The 14,604-nt window shown below is 38.5% G+C and overlaps 1 protein-coding gene across 2 annotated transcripts; it reads left to right on the top strand.

Annotated features, from left to right (window-relative positions):
• Positions 1–662: 662 nt before the first annotated feature.
• Positions 663–10,271, top strand: mterf2 (mitochondrial transcription termination factor 2). 2 transcript variants are annotated; one of them, XM_023352413.1, is made up of 3 exons: positions 663–755; positions 865–949; positions 8,753–10,271. In XM_023352413.1, the coding sequence occupies exon 3, from the start codon at positions 8,782–8,784 to the stop codon at positions 9,907–9,909; it is 1,128 nt and encodes a 375-aa protein (XP_023208181.1). In that variant the 5' UTR covers positions 663–755; positions 865–949; positions 8,753–8,781; the 3' UTR covers positions 9,910–10,271. The 2 variants fall into 2 exon arrangements, with proteins under 2 accessions (XP_023208181.1, XP_005803324.1); XM_005803267.2 differs by lacking the exons at positions 663–755; positions 865–949 and adding an exon at positions 6,324–6,367.
• Positions 10,272–14,604: the final 4,333 nt, after the last annotated feature.

A 14,604-nucleotide genomic window follows, 5' to 3' on the forward strand; every position in this document is an offset into this window, starting at 1 on the left:
GAATCCTGCATTTCTTTCATCACCGGCTCCAGTGAAACACTGCTGTCCAGCAGGAGTATGGGCTTGTAGTCAGGCTGTAGTTCCAGATACCAGCGCACAAAAGTTCCCTCCTGACCAACAGAAGAGCTTTGGCAGCGAATATCCGCTCCACCTTCACCATTCACTTTGATCTCTTCAGCTGAAATCTCTTCTTTGCACACGAAGAGCTGCTCCATATGATTGTTGACCATTGTATGATTCTGCCAGCATTCTCTCCTGTAGATCCCAGAGTCCAGGTCTGTGAGTTCATCTATCTGGATCCCAAGCAGATTGTCATCTTCATTCATCTGAATTCGACCCTCCAGGTCCACGGGAGGTGTGTTGGGCAGATTCTGGTTCGAGGAGTTACCCAGTAGTTGTTCTCCGCCTGCAGCAGATCTGTAAGCAAGAAGATAATCCGCTCCAAAACAATAACCCATCACAACGTTGCCGCCCTCCTCCCTAAACACAATCTCTGGCCCCTGACTGCAGACCTGACCGAGGAGGAGGAGGAGGAGGGAAAGCAAAAGGCCTGTGATCTTTGTGCAGGTCATGTTGGTTGTCTTGCCACTTCCACACCACAACTGGGCTGAGCTTGTACAGTCTCTGTTTTATGTAGCCACCTTAGTATTTCACTTGTTCCGCCTCCTATTCATTGTGTTGTCTTCCTCTTTCTAAATCAAACCCAGTGACACGCTCCCACACAAACAAATATCAGAGAAGGGCAGCAGTAACAGGTGAAAGTAAAATAAAGAAAGTTATTTTATCGTGACAAGCTCTTGTTAGGTCGGTCATTAACATCTCACCTGGTTGTAGTTTGACTAGGATGTTTTACTGTTTTGACAGGTTTTCACTCAACACCAGACCTACAGAGTCACCAAACGGGCTGTGGGAGTGGCTAAAGGCTTTCTGGAAAGACAGTTTCGTGCAAGTAAGCTTACTGGCACATTTGCAAATGCATGCAATGTTGTTTTTCTGTTATTATTACTAAAAATTCATTATAGGTTCATTGAGTCAACAGAACAATCTGAACTGAATCTAGATGTAGATAAAAATCACATACTGGTTCAGGTTCCAGGAGGCCGTGAGTGTCTTATTTCAATTGTAGATTTTATGCAAGAAAACAGCCATCTCTCAACCTTTTACCTAAGGTGAGTTTCAAGTCTATTAAGGATTGGGAAACATGATACACAAAAAGATGAATGAAAAATCTTTTTATTAGAGTGCCAGTAAGAGCAGACACAGCTGCTCAGAAGTCCTCTTAGATTTGGCTTTATTGGCACAGCATTTCTCTGTAAGAGCCATGTGTCTGTGCTGAATCACTACAGAATTTGTACTTTCACTACACTGTGCCTTTAAATGGAAAGCATAGTTTTTCAGGTGGGGGAAGGTGTTTATTTTGTTTCTTCAGTATCGAAGTCCACTTCGGCAAGATAATAAAATTGCACTTTGCCCTTCAAGCATTTATTGATGTGATCTTGATAATAAAGTGTTAGAAAAAACGTACAAGTGGTAATATCTAAAAATGAATCTAAGTTCTCCGTATTGAAATAAATAAAAACACAAAGTAAAACTTAGAGTAAAATCTTCTATTAAGTTGTGCATAATGAAAAATCATTTCAGTTTTTGTTTCTTCTTTATGCAGGCCATAAAAGTCGAGAAGACAACTTTCATGACATGCACAATAAATTACATTTGTAACATCCAAAAGCTTCTAAATCGCCCTCTTTGTTTATGTATATCAGTAGTAGATTGTTTTAGCTTAAACCTCTCACATCTTTTCAAGGAAGGATATGAGTCATGATGTGTATAATTAAGGTTCCGTTTCTTGGTATGGTGTGACAACAAAAGTCATTTCAAAGCACTTAACAGGACAAAGCTGCTCAAATGACTATATTTTACGTTGGCTGTTGAGCTTTAACTTTGAACCAGGAATGTTAGCAACACCAATGATGAAAAACTATGAACATGCAAACTGCAGAAAACATCTACCTAAGTGTTTGAAAATAGAAATGAAATCAGACCTAGCTAAATTATGTTGCAGTTCCGGGTGCTGCGGTGGCTCAGGTGTAAAGTACAAATTATTTATGGAGGCCTTGGTTCTTGACGCAGCGTCACAGGTTCTGACTTGAACTGACATGACCTTTGTCTCATGTCTTCCCCCTATCTCCTTACTCCACGAGTAAGGAGATAGGGGAGTGGTTTCCTGTCTGAGCACTCTCAAATAAAGGCCACAAGAGCCAATAACACCTTAAAAACAGTCATGCTGCAGTTCCATGGGGAATTGCTACTTGTCCTGTTAAGTGGCCAAGTTTACTATCATTAGCTCAGATAAATAATAGTTCTCTGTGTAGAAATATCAAGCGTTGGCTTGTCTTTTATGACCCAGCTTTATTGGCCATACCTGTCAAATAGAGTTATGAATGTTCAGAATCTATAGCTGTCAGGATGTCATGGATACTGCCAGACGATTCTGGCAGCATCAAGAGGAAAACACTGAAGCTGCATTTAGAGGTTATTTCTACTGGAGTGGGAGATACGTAGCTCTCTCTTTTCACTATTGAAACGGATCAAGTCGACACAAATCCTTTGCCAGTACTGTTTTTGTGAACTGGCACCATAGAGAGTGCACCACTCAGTAGGTTGTGTAACTCTTCGACTGCATTAATCTCCATTCTTTCGGGGTCCTCTTTAAAATTTTGTAATAAAGGAAGGGGGGGGAAAGTATGCAGTGTGTACAACTTCACTGCTTAGTGGTATTTAACTAGCTCTGATTTTAATGTGATGTTCTCCACATGCTTGCTGATGTTCACACCTTCGCCTCACCAAGTTCATCCTTACTCAAAGATATCTCCTGACTAGACTGGTGACTTTATATCCACAGACTATAACCCTCAGACAGATTTTTTTTCCTTGTTTGGGTTTGACATCAAAACAGCTGCTCCCCTCCTGGGCTGTTCATGGGCCAATCAGATGACTTCAGAGTTCCTTCAGGGCTGTACTGTGTGAAAAGAGTCTTCATTTATCACACTGACATCGGCGACAGTGTCAATTTTAAATTCAACCTGAGTTTCATCAGCCTTCAGCTACAGTTCATGATTCCCTTTTCTCATTTTTATGACACTCCAAACGTACAAGATATGAGGTTGGCTCATCTTTAGGTCTCTGTAACCTAGTTTACTAATTATCTGTGTCGACACACTCTGGCCCACTGCCCCATTTTATGACAGCCATGACACACAGCTTTCTTTGCAGCGCAGATAACATATTATGCGGTACTTTTAACATATTAACACATTTTAACATAACATATTTATCTTAATTTCCCCCTTCCTTATGTTGGTGTAGTTTTCTTTGTTGTGATTTTGAGTACATGCACCTCTTTTTCTTTTGTCCTAAACAGATCCCTTCTGTTCAAGAATGAATTCATGTGGTAGTTTTGCATGATGTTTTCTGTGTTTAACATAATGTACGTTTTCCCTACTGATAACTAAGTAACCATACAACACTTTTTTTGTATGAACTTTACACCTTGTGACAAATGTGAGTCTGGTTATTTATTTAACAGTTTAGTCAGCACTTATCCTGCAATGCCATGTTAATATGTAATGTATTTTCCTTCTCATAGTAAAAATCATAGTAATGTTATTGCAGATCAGTTAATTTTTAACTGGATGCTGAGATGTAAGAATACAATAAACTAGAATTTTCAAACATAAGCCGTCACAATGCAGCATTGTTATGGTCACATTTATTATCCTTTGCCCTGTTACTATTAAGTTGTCAGTGGTGGGATGGACTTACAGGCAAATTGTAGCAGTAAAAGATGATTCATTCAGTATCAGACTTGCATCCATTGAATATCTGCTCGTAATTCACGCAGAAAGGAGAAAACATCACAAAAAGCTTTTGTGTTCAGTGTACAAAATATTCTTGCACTACAGAGAATAGAGTTGCTGGTGTCTTGTTCTTCTTCTGGTTTACTGTTAGTTTTATGCCAGATGTAACAGGATACACACCATTCAACAAGATACACTTTTGTCTTGGCTTCCCATAAGTATTTCTGATCATTATGAAAATCTCTCTCTGTATTTTGCTTGGGTCCTAAAGCCTTAAAGATTGCATTGTTACCCTTTTCAAACTAGAAGGTATTGACTTTTTTCTCATTTGCTTTAACATTTCTTCAGATCACCTCATAATATATTGCTTTTTAACACATATTAGCCGACTTTATACTGTCAGATACATTCTATTTAAATTTCTTAGCTCTATAACCAACCCCAGTGTGGCAAGGGGAAACGAAATTACACAATTAAACTAAATCAATTATTTCTCAATTTAACAAAGGGGAGGGGGGGGATGCATTTTTCACACAAAGCCAGATTGCTTTGGATGGTGTTTTTCAACCTACAATTAAAATCATCCCTCAAAAGCTAAATTTGGGGTTTATAATAGAAGCTGTAAATCTGACAAATAGCCCCTCACATGACTGTATTCGCTGAATAATATATCCTGTATTCACAACACAGCTATTATTAAGCTTGATCTTTCATTTTTTTCTTTTCACAAAAAGAAAGCGAAAGAAATTTAAAGCATGAGAATGACTCGTAAAAAACAGTTCAACAATGTCTGAGTCAGAGGCTATTTTTTAGCTGGGAATCCCCGAACCTACCCAGATCCATTTGGTTAAAAAGATTATTAAAATACCCTTACATCACTAGATAGTGGAAACTTTGTGGCGTGGGGAGATGTGAGGAGGTACTCAGACTATGCTGACAGGAATCTCCTGTTTTATTCTGTTTCGTTATTAGCGCCAGTTCTGTAATGTGGGAACATTCTCAAAGACCTCACACAAAGTTAAACATTAGAGAAACCACAATACGTCCACAAACAAAACAAAAGTCTCATTTGTCAGAGCACCTTGACAGAGACCTGTAGTCTCTTCTATGTGAAATGATTATCGTTCTTTCTTTGTTCATTTTTGATTTGTCTACTTTGAAAGCATGTTTAAGTTTTTAAATCCGCTATAAAACGTCTCGATAAAAGCTATTGAAACAATTAGCAGGTTGAGTGGGAATGTGACAACAGATGTGTTTCTTTGATTCCACTCTAAGGAATTTCCCATGAAAGTCATGAAATCCACTGACAGTACTGAAACAAAAACAGTCACATTTATCTCTTCATATGTGGACATCTGTCAAAAAAAAATAAAAAATTACTGAAATAAGTACAATTCTAGCACCAATCTGTTTTCCCTTGGGGTAAATAATCAGTTTACTAGCACATAAACTATAATGGACCCAGATACTCGCACAGCAGCAGCAGCAGGTCCTGTTTGGCAGAGGCAACAGCTTGCAGAGCTGATGATCAAGCATCATGATTAAGCACCAACTGTGAAAAACTCTCCATGTGTTCGGTCCAATTCAGTCTGGCGCTGATTACACTCATCAGGACCCCTCGTGCTCCAGGGTTTGGAGGCGCACCAACTGCTGTTTGAGATCCAAATTTTTCCAAAAATTATTTGATTACTGGACTTACGGGGGGAAATAAATTAGCAGAGTTTTAAAAAGGTGAGAGCTGCAAAGTAGCATGAGGTGTACTGGGGGAAAAAATAATGAAGAGGGTTTTCTTTTTGCTAGTTAGGAATTTTTTAGAATATTTAATGTCGAGAATAGAAAAAGCAAAAGTTGCAAGTTGTGTGGTAATAAGAAAGAAGAAATGTGTACTCTTGAAATAAAAAAAATGCAAAGTCTTAACTAAAATGTTATGCTTACTTTCTATTGTTTAAAGGGGATATTATGTAAAATCAACTTTTTTGAGCTTCATATCATGTTATGATGTTATTGAAATCATCAAAAACATACCTGGAGTGTTGCTTTGATTTTTTCATGTTTGGAAAATCCTTGAATCTCCAATAGATTTATGATAAATAAATAAATGATAAATGTTTAGGCACTCCTTTTGGGAGTGCCTAAACAACACAGTAAATCATCAAGTCAAGTTTATCTGCCTAGCACATTTCAAATGTTCATTGACTACATTTGTAGTAGTTAGTAACTCCACCCTGCTTAAGGGAACACAATGCTCGACAAATTAGCTAGCTATTAATTAGCTTGTTAAAACTATATACATGTTTTATGTATATAGTTTATATATGTAAATCTTTTTTTCCTTTTGGAAAAGGAAAAAAGATTTTCCTTTTCCAAAAAAAACCCCAAAATATTTCTAATGTTTCGTATCGGTTGCAGTTTTTTGCGATACCTCTTACTGCCACTGTGTGTCACTGTTTTCACCCACACTAGAAATGTGTTTCATAACAAAACGTCATATCCTCTGACCGCTGCTAAAGGTAATTCATTTAAGTTACAAATGTTTTTCTGTATTACTCTATATTTTAAGGTATTTCAATACTTCAGTTAAATACATATGTTTCTAAACCTATAAAATCCAGCCCATTACTTAGTTAATGTGCCCCCTGCAGTGTATCGGGGCTACTTTAGTGTCATCCAGCTGTTAGCTTCCAAGCAATAATATATTCGTATTTATTGTGTGACAGATTAAAAAGCGCATCAGTTTTAAGGTTGTTTCGTGTCATCAGTCAGTATTGAGTCAGACCAGACATTCATGTTTGCTCATGCTATCTCCTTTAACTCGATTTGGCATTAACCGAAGAAAACCCATTATATCCAACCACATCAGGGTGCATGTTTTTATAAATATAAGGTTGAGTTAACGTTGAGTGACATGAATCAGTTCAGTATAAAGTAAATAAGCCTTAGATGGGTTTTTTATCTATTTATTTATCATAAATTATTTATTTTTGGGAGATGTAATCACAGCAGGCTTACAGTGTTGGCTCAGGATGATAGGGGTGCTTGTTTAGCTTACAGTGAAAAATAATTGGGGCATAGCATATTTCTGTTAAGGTTTATTGTGTAAAACGAAGATGAGGTAATTTACCAGAGAAATTGCAGAGATGGGTTGAGTCTTCTCTGGTTTAATGGGGCGTAAGAGTAAATGCTCCCCCTACCCCACCTGATGCTCAGGAAGGTGACTGAAAGGAAGCTATTCCACAGTGAATTGAGCTTTGCTGTCTCTTCTAGTCCATGGTCACTGCTGAGAAAGACTGATTCAGATCTTTGGTCACATGTCTTGCCCAACAACACAAGATGTGTGAAAACTGGAAAAAAAAAAAAAAACACTATCTGTGGAGCGAGAAAAAATAACAAAGTCCAAACCTTGTTAAAGAGAAAGAACAAAACACAGCTTTATTTCACATCTGCACAGATGGAGAACTCCGAAGAGATCTAACTAGACAAAGGAATCACCTCTCTATATATACTGTATACTGTCCTTCTCCCACAGACATCACCAACATTCCCAAGGAGCTTATCAGATTAATACACACACAGAGAAAAATGCAACCTTCAGTTAAAAATGGGTTTCAGACAGAATATTCTGTGCCTAATAATAATCGCTCAGCCATCGGTCTGGTCTGTCACTCCGCAAGGTATGACAACTATTTACTTATCGCCTGTTGCTAAGCTTCTGACACACTAAGGCAAACTGTACTGTGAAGCTGTGAAGGCCAAAAGAGAAACAATGACTCTGTAAGCCTGAGTAAGATATAATAAACTGATTAAACATTGTAAGATTAATATTAAATAACTTCTAATAAAAGTAAACACACTGTGAATAATTATTTTATTCCACACTGTCTATCACTCTTTTTAAGGAAAAGCTGCTTTAAAGCAACAGTTGAAAAGCTATTTATATAACTCGTATGCAGGTGAATGACATGAAGAATAGAAAATTAAATAAGAAAGTAATAAAAACAAACAGTGCCAAAAAGGTAAACAATATGTACAATAAAGTCAATGATAAAAGGCACAGAATAAACAATGACCGGTCTTGCTCTCTGGATATTGAAAGACAGCTTAAAAAGATGAGTTTTTAACAGAGATATGAAGTCATTTAAAGATCTAGCAGACCACACCGAAAAATGGAGACTGATCCAAAGCCTAGAGGCTGCAGCTGCAAAAAAAGAGAAAAGAAAAAAATATATTAAAAAAAAAATTTGCAACTCAACAGACATGCTGCTCATGCCTCAGGCCAACCAGCTACTTTTAAAAAACAGTACTTAATTATAGAGCTGCACAATGTATCACATATATATTGTGCCGCTGAAATAATATAAGTGTATGCCACATGTACCTATCACGTGGCTACACAACAATTTGTTTCAGCAATAGATTGACTGAAATTTTAGAAATAAAGTACTTTTATCTAGATTTAACATGTTGTATGTGCTATAATTATATATATATATATATAACAAAACAGTATTACGTACAAAAGGTAAGATTACAGCCAGCCATCATTTTTTCTCTACAACATATTGGCTCCGTAATCCTTGACTTCATCTTTCTGCTCCGTTCTACGTCTTTTTTCCTAAAATGTTGAAGGTCCATTAAAGATACATTTGGAAAGAGGTGAATGGTGACAATAAATGTCGATTTTCTTGTGAATAATACCATCTCGTCAAGTAATAGCCAAAGAAAATAATTCAATTTATGTTATTTTATATTCATGTTGCAGTGAATGCAGCATGACTTAAAGTAAAACAGAACTGCAGATAAAATCAGAAAGCCTGTTTATGACTACACCTGTTTGAACCAGCTCTCATGACTGAGCGTCCTCATTTGATTGTTATTTTTATTGTCTTTTATCACAGCAACTGAGCAGCCAGAGGACTTTGTCTCAATGTTGCGGTTGATTGCAACATCCTTGTGCCTCCGATGTCAACATGTCCCACTTTTACTTTCAAACCTCAAGGCATGTTCAACACTCAGCTCTGTGGAAAATCAACAGACTGTGGAAGCTCTTTATGAGCTGTCTGTGGACATCCAGAAAGTTCGGAAACTTAAAGGATGGGTGCTGCATCAAAATCCAGCCTACACTAAGGAGGTAGCCAGCCTGCTGAGAGACATGGGTGCCTCGATCCCCATCATCGCTCACATCTTGGCTGTTCACCCTGAGGCCGTCCTCTGTAATCCGGAGCAACTGCAGGCCCAGCAGGAGCTGTGGATGTCTGTCTGTCCGAACCACAGACAGCTGATTGGTATTATTGAGAAATTCCCAGCCTCCTTCTTCTCCGCATCTAGTCACCTAGAAAACCAGCGGAAAAACATTGCTTACTTCCAGAGCCTGAACCTTAACAAGAGGATCATTACCAAACTCATGGCCAGTGCTCCACAGAGCTTCCGCAGGCCTGTTGAGCAGAACCAGCTGATGGTCTGCACCCTCCAACAGGCCTACACGGAGCTGGGTGGCGACGAAGCCAACATGAGAATATGGCTGCAGAAGCTGCTGAGCCAGAACCCGTTTGTTCTGCTAAAGCCGCCGGAGGTGCTGAGGCAGAATCTGCTGTTCCTCAAAGACAGAGGGTTCACCACCAGCGAACTCCTCCGTCTCCTCTCCAAACTGCGGGGCTTCGTCACCGAGCTGAATCCGGACAGCATGTGTCGGACCCTGGCTTTCTCCCAGGAAACCATCGGCTGCTCTGACGCAGAGCTGAGGGAGATTATCCTCAAGTGTCCGGCTCTGCTTTACCATCCAGAATCCACTCTGGCTGAGCGCTTTGAGGGCCTCCTCAGCGCTGGGATCAGCATGTCTCAAATCATACAGACTCCAACCGTCCTGGAGCTAACCACGCAGATCGTAAATTACCGTATCCACCGCCTGAAGAGTTGCGGCTACGACGTTAGCACAGGGAGTCTAGACATGATAAACGGCACCAAGAAAGACTTTGAGATGAACTTTGGGAAACTGCAGCTGCGTAGAGAGAGACCACTTTTTAACCCTGTTGCCCCTTTAAAAGGTGATGACTGAGCAGATGTTGGATTCACCAAAGCATGAATTGAAAATAATTCCTTGTAGTATACGGTCTTGATGAGTACTTTTTCATTTGTGCCTGTATCACAATATAGTGTCTTAAATCTGATGGTGTTCTTCATTTGCAGTTGGTTTTTCATGGTGGCAATCCAAAGTGCATCAGATTTGCCTTAAATTATAAATGAAATAGTAACCTGATGTGAATTTTCAAGTCTAAGATTGAACCTGTGTAAAGAGTGAGTCTTCCGTTTTGTTCACAGTTACCTAAAGATAAAACTTAATAATGCAATTGCTTTCAACCTGCTGCCAAAGCTCCAATATTTTGGAATGTAAAGTGAAATAAACCCAATTAAAACATCCTCAGTGGGTTCTGTGTCACTATTTATGCTATTTTATTTATTTTTTGCTTGTTTGGGTTGTGTTTACCATAGAGGAAATTCATTTCAACCTGTAGTTTGGACCAGAATTGTTTTTTATGGCTGCAGCTGTTAGCACTCTTATTTTGAAGGAAAATGATTGGAGGCTCATATCCTAACCAGGGCCTTTCTGCTTGGAGTTTGCATTTCATTAGAAGTTTACATTCATTGGACATAATTTTTTGGCTTTTAAATATGCATTTTAACTTGTCTTCCTCTAGGAAGAACTGATTACCTAACAAACAACTTCAATGAATTTATCAGAGTTTGAAGGAGTCAAAGTAAAATTTTATAACATCAAATTACGTCAACAACGATTGAGGATGATGGTGGCAGCGTCATACTGAGGGTCAGCTGTGCCAAGAATCCAATCCATTCAAATGAACTGTACCAAATCTGATACTAAAAACACAAGTTGTCTAATATTCACCCAGATTTTGTTATGTCTACAAAAGGTTTTTGATTCCTCTGCAACCAAAATGTTGACCAGAATGTAGTTAGGTTGTATCTAGATAATTCAACCTGTGTAAGCAAAATTTATATTCACGTCAATTAAATTGTAGTTGTGAGAAGGGATTGAAGTTGATTGTTGTTGCATTATTCTTCCACATTCAAAAACTAAGTCTTTAATGTGTCTTGATGTGCATAATGAGTGCATTTAAACTTCATTACATCTATCTTCTCTTTTTATATGCGCTGAGTTTAATGCTAAACAACCTTTTACAAAACGCTCGGCTCTGCAAGCTGATTTTCAGTTTACATCTGCCTCAGATTTCAAACCTTTTGAACTTAATCGTTATATCAGTAACTGGCATTAATATGTTGAAAGCTGAAGTATTTTTTGCCTCAGCCACCAGAACAGGGTGATACTTTACTGTAAGCTGCTACTGTAATTGCAGGAAATTATATCTATCTTTTGACTTAGGCATGTGGTTTTCCCAATTAAGCCTAACAGCACCGTGCTGTTATTACAGTGTAAATCTTTATTGGAAGAAATGAAGGGCAAAATGTGATGACAAAAAGACATACGCAGTGCCTTATTGATGTCTAACAGGTTTTTTTTCCAGTTGAGAAAAAATTTCACAGCTCATTAAAACATCTCACCGTTACAATAACTCCTCATAAAAACTCTGCTTGACATAACAGCGTAATGACAGACGTGCTGAGATGCTGTCAAATGTATTGTTGAGCACAACTGAGGCTTTTCAGCCCATTTTATTTACAGCCGGAGTCTCATCTTTACAGGGCTCTCTGCAACTCTTCCCCTGAGGGAAAAAATATAGCCCAGAGTTTTATTGTTGCTCTGCAGATGGAAGGTCTTTATTATAAGCTACTAAAGTGCCATTTAGTTATCGCTTTAATGAACTCAAAATATCAACATAAAATAAGATTTGGGTCAGTAGTGGTTTATTTGAATGTGCTTCCAAGCTTTAATTTAGTGTTTATTTGAACATTAAAGGAATTTTAGACCATTCATGCAAAACTGACCCTTATGTTTGACCCTATTCCTGAAAGAGTTTGCTGTCCCTAAATCTAAGATGCTTCTGAAAAGCTTTTGAGTGAGGGCTGGATGTAAGAAATGGGGGGGGAAAAGATGTCATACTGTGCATTGTCTACATCAAGAGGCCATGTTATAATGAATCTGCTGTGATGTTTGTACCCATGCAAAGCCCTTGAAACATAAAGTGGCTTTTTAATGAGAGCGAGCTTCTCCTCTAATGAAGCCACGACTTTACGCCCCGAGGTTCCCTTGCTCTCACAACGGGGGGTCATGACTGAGACAGAGGATGTGTGCCTCCAGAGTTGTGCTGTTGGACGTTAACAACTTCCTCTTCCCATCTGCTGCCTTCGGCATCACTCACTGCGGTCGTGTAGTCAGGACGATAGCCAGCGGGCAGGTGATGCAACACTGAGCGCATCTGGTAATGAAACCAAGCCGAGCAGATGGATGTCTGACCAGAGTTCATTTTTCCAACCATTCACAACATGAGAAAGCCTGAGGGGCAACAACATTACCACCAGCACACCGCAGCTGATGTCCTGAAGGTCTCTAATTTTCACCGGCAGTAACTTTACCTCGCTACGCTGATTGTTTATGGTTTATGCCTGTCTTCAATGCAGAGTAATAAAAACAAGGAGTTAATCAGGATGAGTCAAGGTGAGATAAGGCCTGAGGTATTACTCACTTGGTGTCCTTTCCTCCTCTGTTGACAGTCAGCTCATTTCATACTAAGCTATTGAACTACTCAGACAAGCCTGAGAGGTTAATATGAGTGCATGTGAATCTTTTTTATTTCATGCAAGTCTAACTTAGTGCATTGCAACAGAAACAGATGAATGTCTTCATGTCCTGATTTGTCCATTTACTTTGTCTGGGGGATTTCTTATTTAAAGTGTCTTTTTCAAACTGCTTACATGGGTAGAAAAAAAAAGCTGAAATTCAAACTACACACACATTTTCACTCACAAAAGCATGATTAACATTTTGTTGAAAGGGATTTGCATGTCAGTTTTCTCTATTCCTTTATTCTCCATCAAAGTGTTTCCATCAGTGTGTCTTAGCTCTCGGTATAAACCGAATGTCACGCATCAGGAAGAAAATACCAGTACAAAACCCAGTTTTTGATGTTCAATGACAAAACTTAAATATAATTTTGCATTAAACACCATGTGAGATTCTCCAAAAAATATATTATTCTGTTGCTATGAGATTGACATAATCTGCTCATGATGAAGTTGATCATTTTGACAAACATTTAAGCTCTTGTTTTTGACATTTGTATTTCTCTGGGTCAGGGGGTCACGTACTTTTTCCAATAAATTGGGCTTATTATAGAGTTCTTGAGGTAAATAAAGAAAGAATATGAGCTATTACAAATTGTAGATTTTTAGAGCAGGATCAGATCTTATAAAAGCCTGAATAGTGCAAAAAATACAAATGTAAAGGTTAGTACTGCCCAGAGATAGATTTTGACCCTGGGAAGTGGCATAGTGAGACCCCTAACCTCACTTGCCAAATAGAACATCCCTCCCTGCTGGTGGTACCGCATGGAGTGGACTTCCTGTTGCGTTTCCACACTGAATCTGTTTGTGTACCAGGAGCCAAGTCCTAATCACCAGCTCTCCTTCAAATCTGGGCGAGGTACTTTGTTTTGTGTGGCTGTCAAGATAAAGATGTATAAATTGCTTTTAGTCAGACTTAATCTTTACTGATTACAAGCAGAGCTGAGCCTTGGACAGAGCTGAGGTCCATCTTTTTTCCAGAATTTAAACATAAGTGAGCTACTAAAAAGTCAGGAGGGAACCAAACATAATCAGATTTTTCATAAAAACTCGGATAAATTCATTAAACTGTGCTAGTGTATTTATTTATTTTTGCCTGTTTTACCTTTTTAACTGCTTTACCTCTGCATCACAGATGAATGCAGATGAACCAAATGCATTCATAGACAGACTCAGAGACACTAAACCATTATATCCAGGAGTGCCGAGCAAGTGCAAAGTGATTGCATCTGCAAGTCTTAATAGTCATGTTTGAATGTGCTTGTATTTAGTGCACTCTGTGTTGAAAATAAGGTGCAGATATGAAGCAGATAGGATGTGAAAAACATGCAAAAATGGAACAAAATGCATTGCTTCCTGGAAATGTGTTGGGGGGGGGGACAAATTTAGTGTAAAAATGGATGATGGCGCCAAACTTGAAGTGTCGAACGTGTTTTCAACGCGTCTCAAAGGTGCGTTCTCAACGCACCTTTAGGAGCACTGGACTGAGTAGTAGTTCATATGACGAGCTCAGCAGATATGAAGTTTCATCTGACTGTTAGCTACTTGATGCTGCCGCTAGTCTCATTGTGAGAGGAAGAGATGGTATAAAGCAAAATTTACTTTTAGGAGCTATACATCGTGTCATAATGTTATTCCCTCATCAAAAACATACCTCGAGTGTTGCTCTGACACTCTTCACCATCCTCTTCATGAGGATGGTGAAGAGTGTCTTCAGTTAGAGTGTCTTCAAATTCACTGTAATACAGACTGCTACAAGAGATCTTTCCTGCCAACAACCATCACAATCTACAACACCTCTTTGAAGAATTTGAATAAATGAGTTACAAAATTTAATTTCTCATTGGCATTAACAAATTATTTTTGAACTGAATTTGATTATTCACTGTAAAAACATTGTAGGCTAGTTACTACACATTTACAAAAGAATTTAATTTTTATTCTTTCTTTTATACATTTAATGTCCAGCAAAGTGAAACTGTGGTCAAATTCC

The sequence above is a fragment of the Xiphophorus maculatus genome, chromosome 2 (genome assembly GCF_002775205.1).
Source record: "Xiphophorus maculatus strain JP 163 A chromosome 2, X_maculatus-5.0-male, whole genome shotgun sequence".
NCBI classification, from domain to species: Eukaryota; Metazoa; Chordata; class Actinopteri; order Cyprinodontiformes; family Poeciliidae; genus Xiphophorus; species Xiphophorus maculatus.

Excerpts from the sequence above, each read along its gene's own strand:
- mterf2 (XM_023352413.1), top strand. The coding sequence starts at position 8,782 with ATGTTGCGGTTGATTGCAACATCCTTGTGCCTCCGATGTCAACATGTC.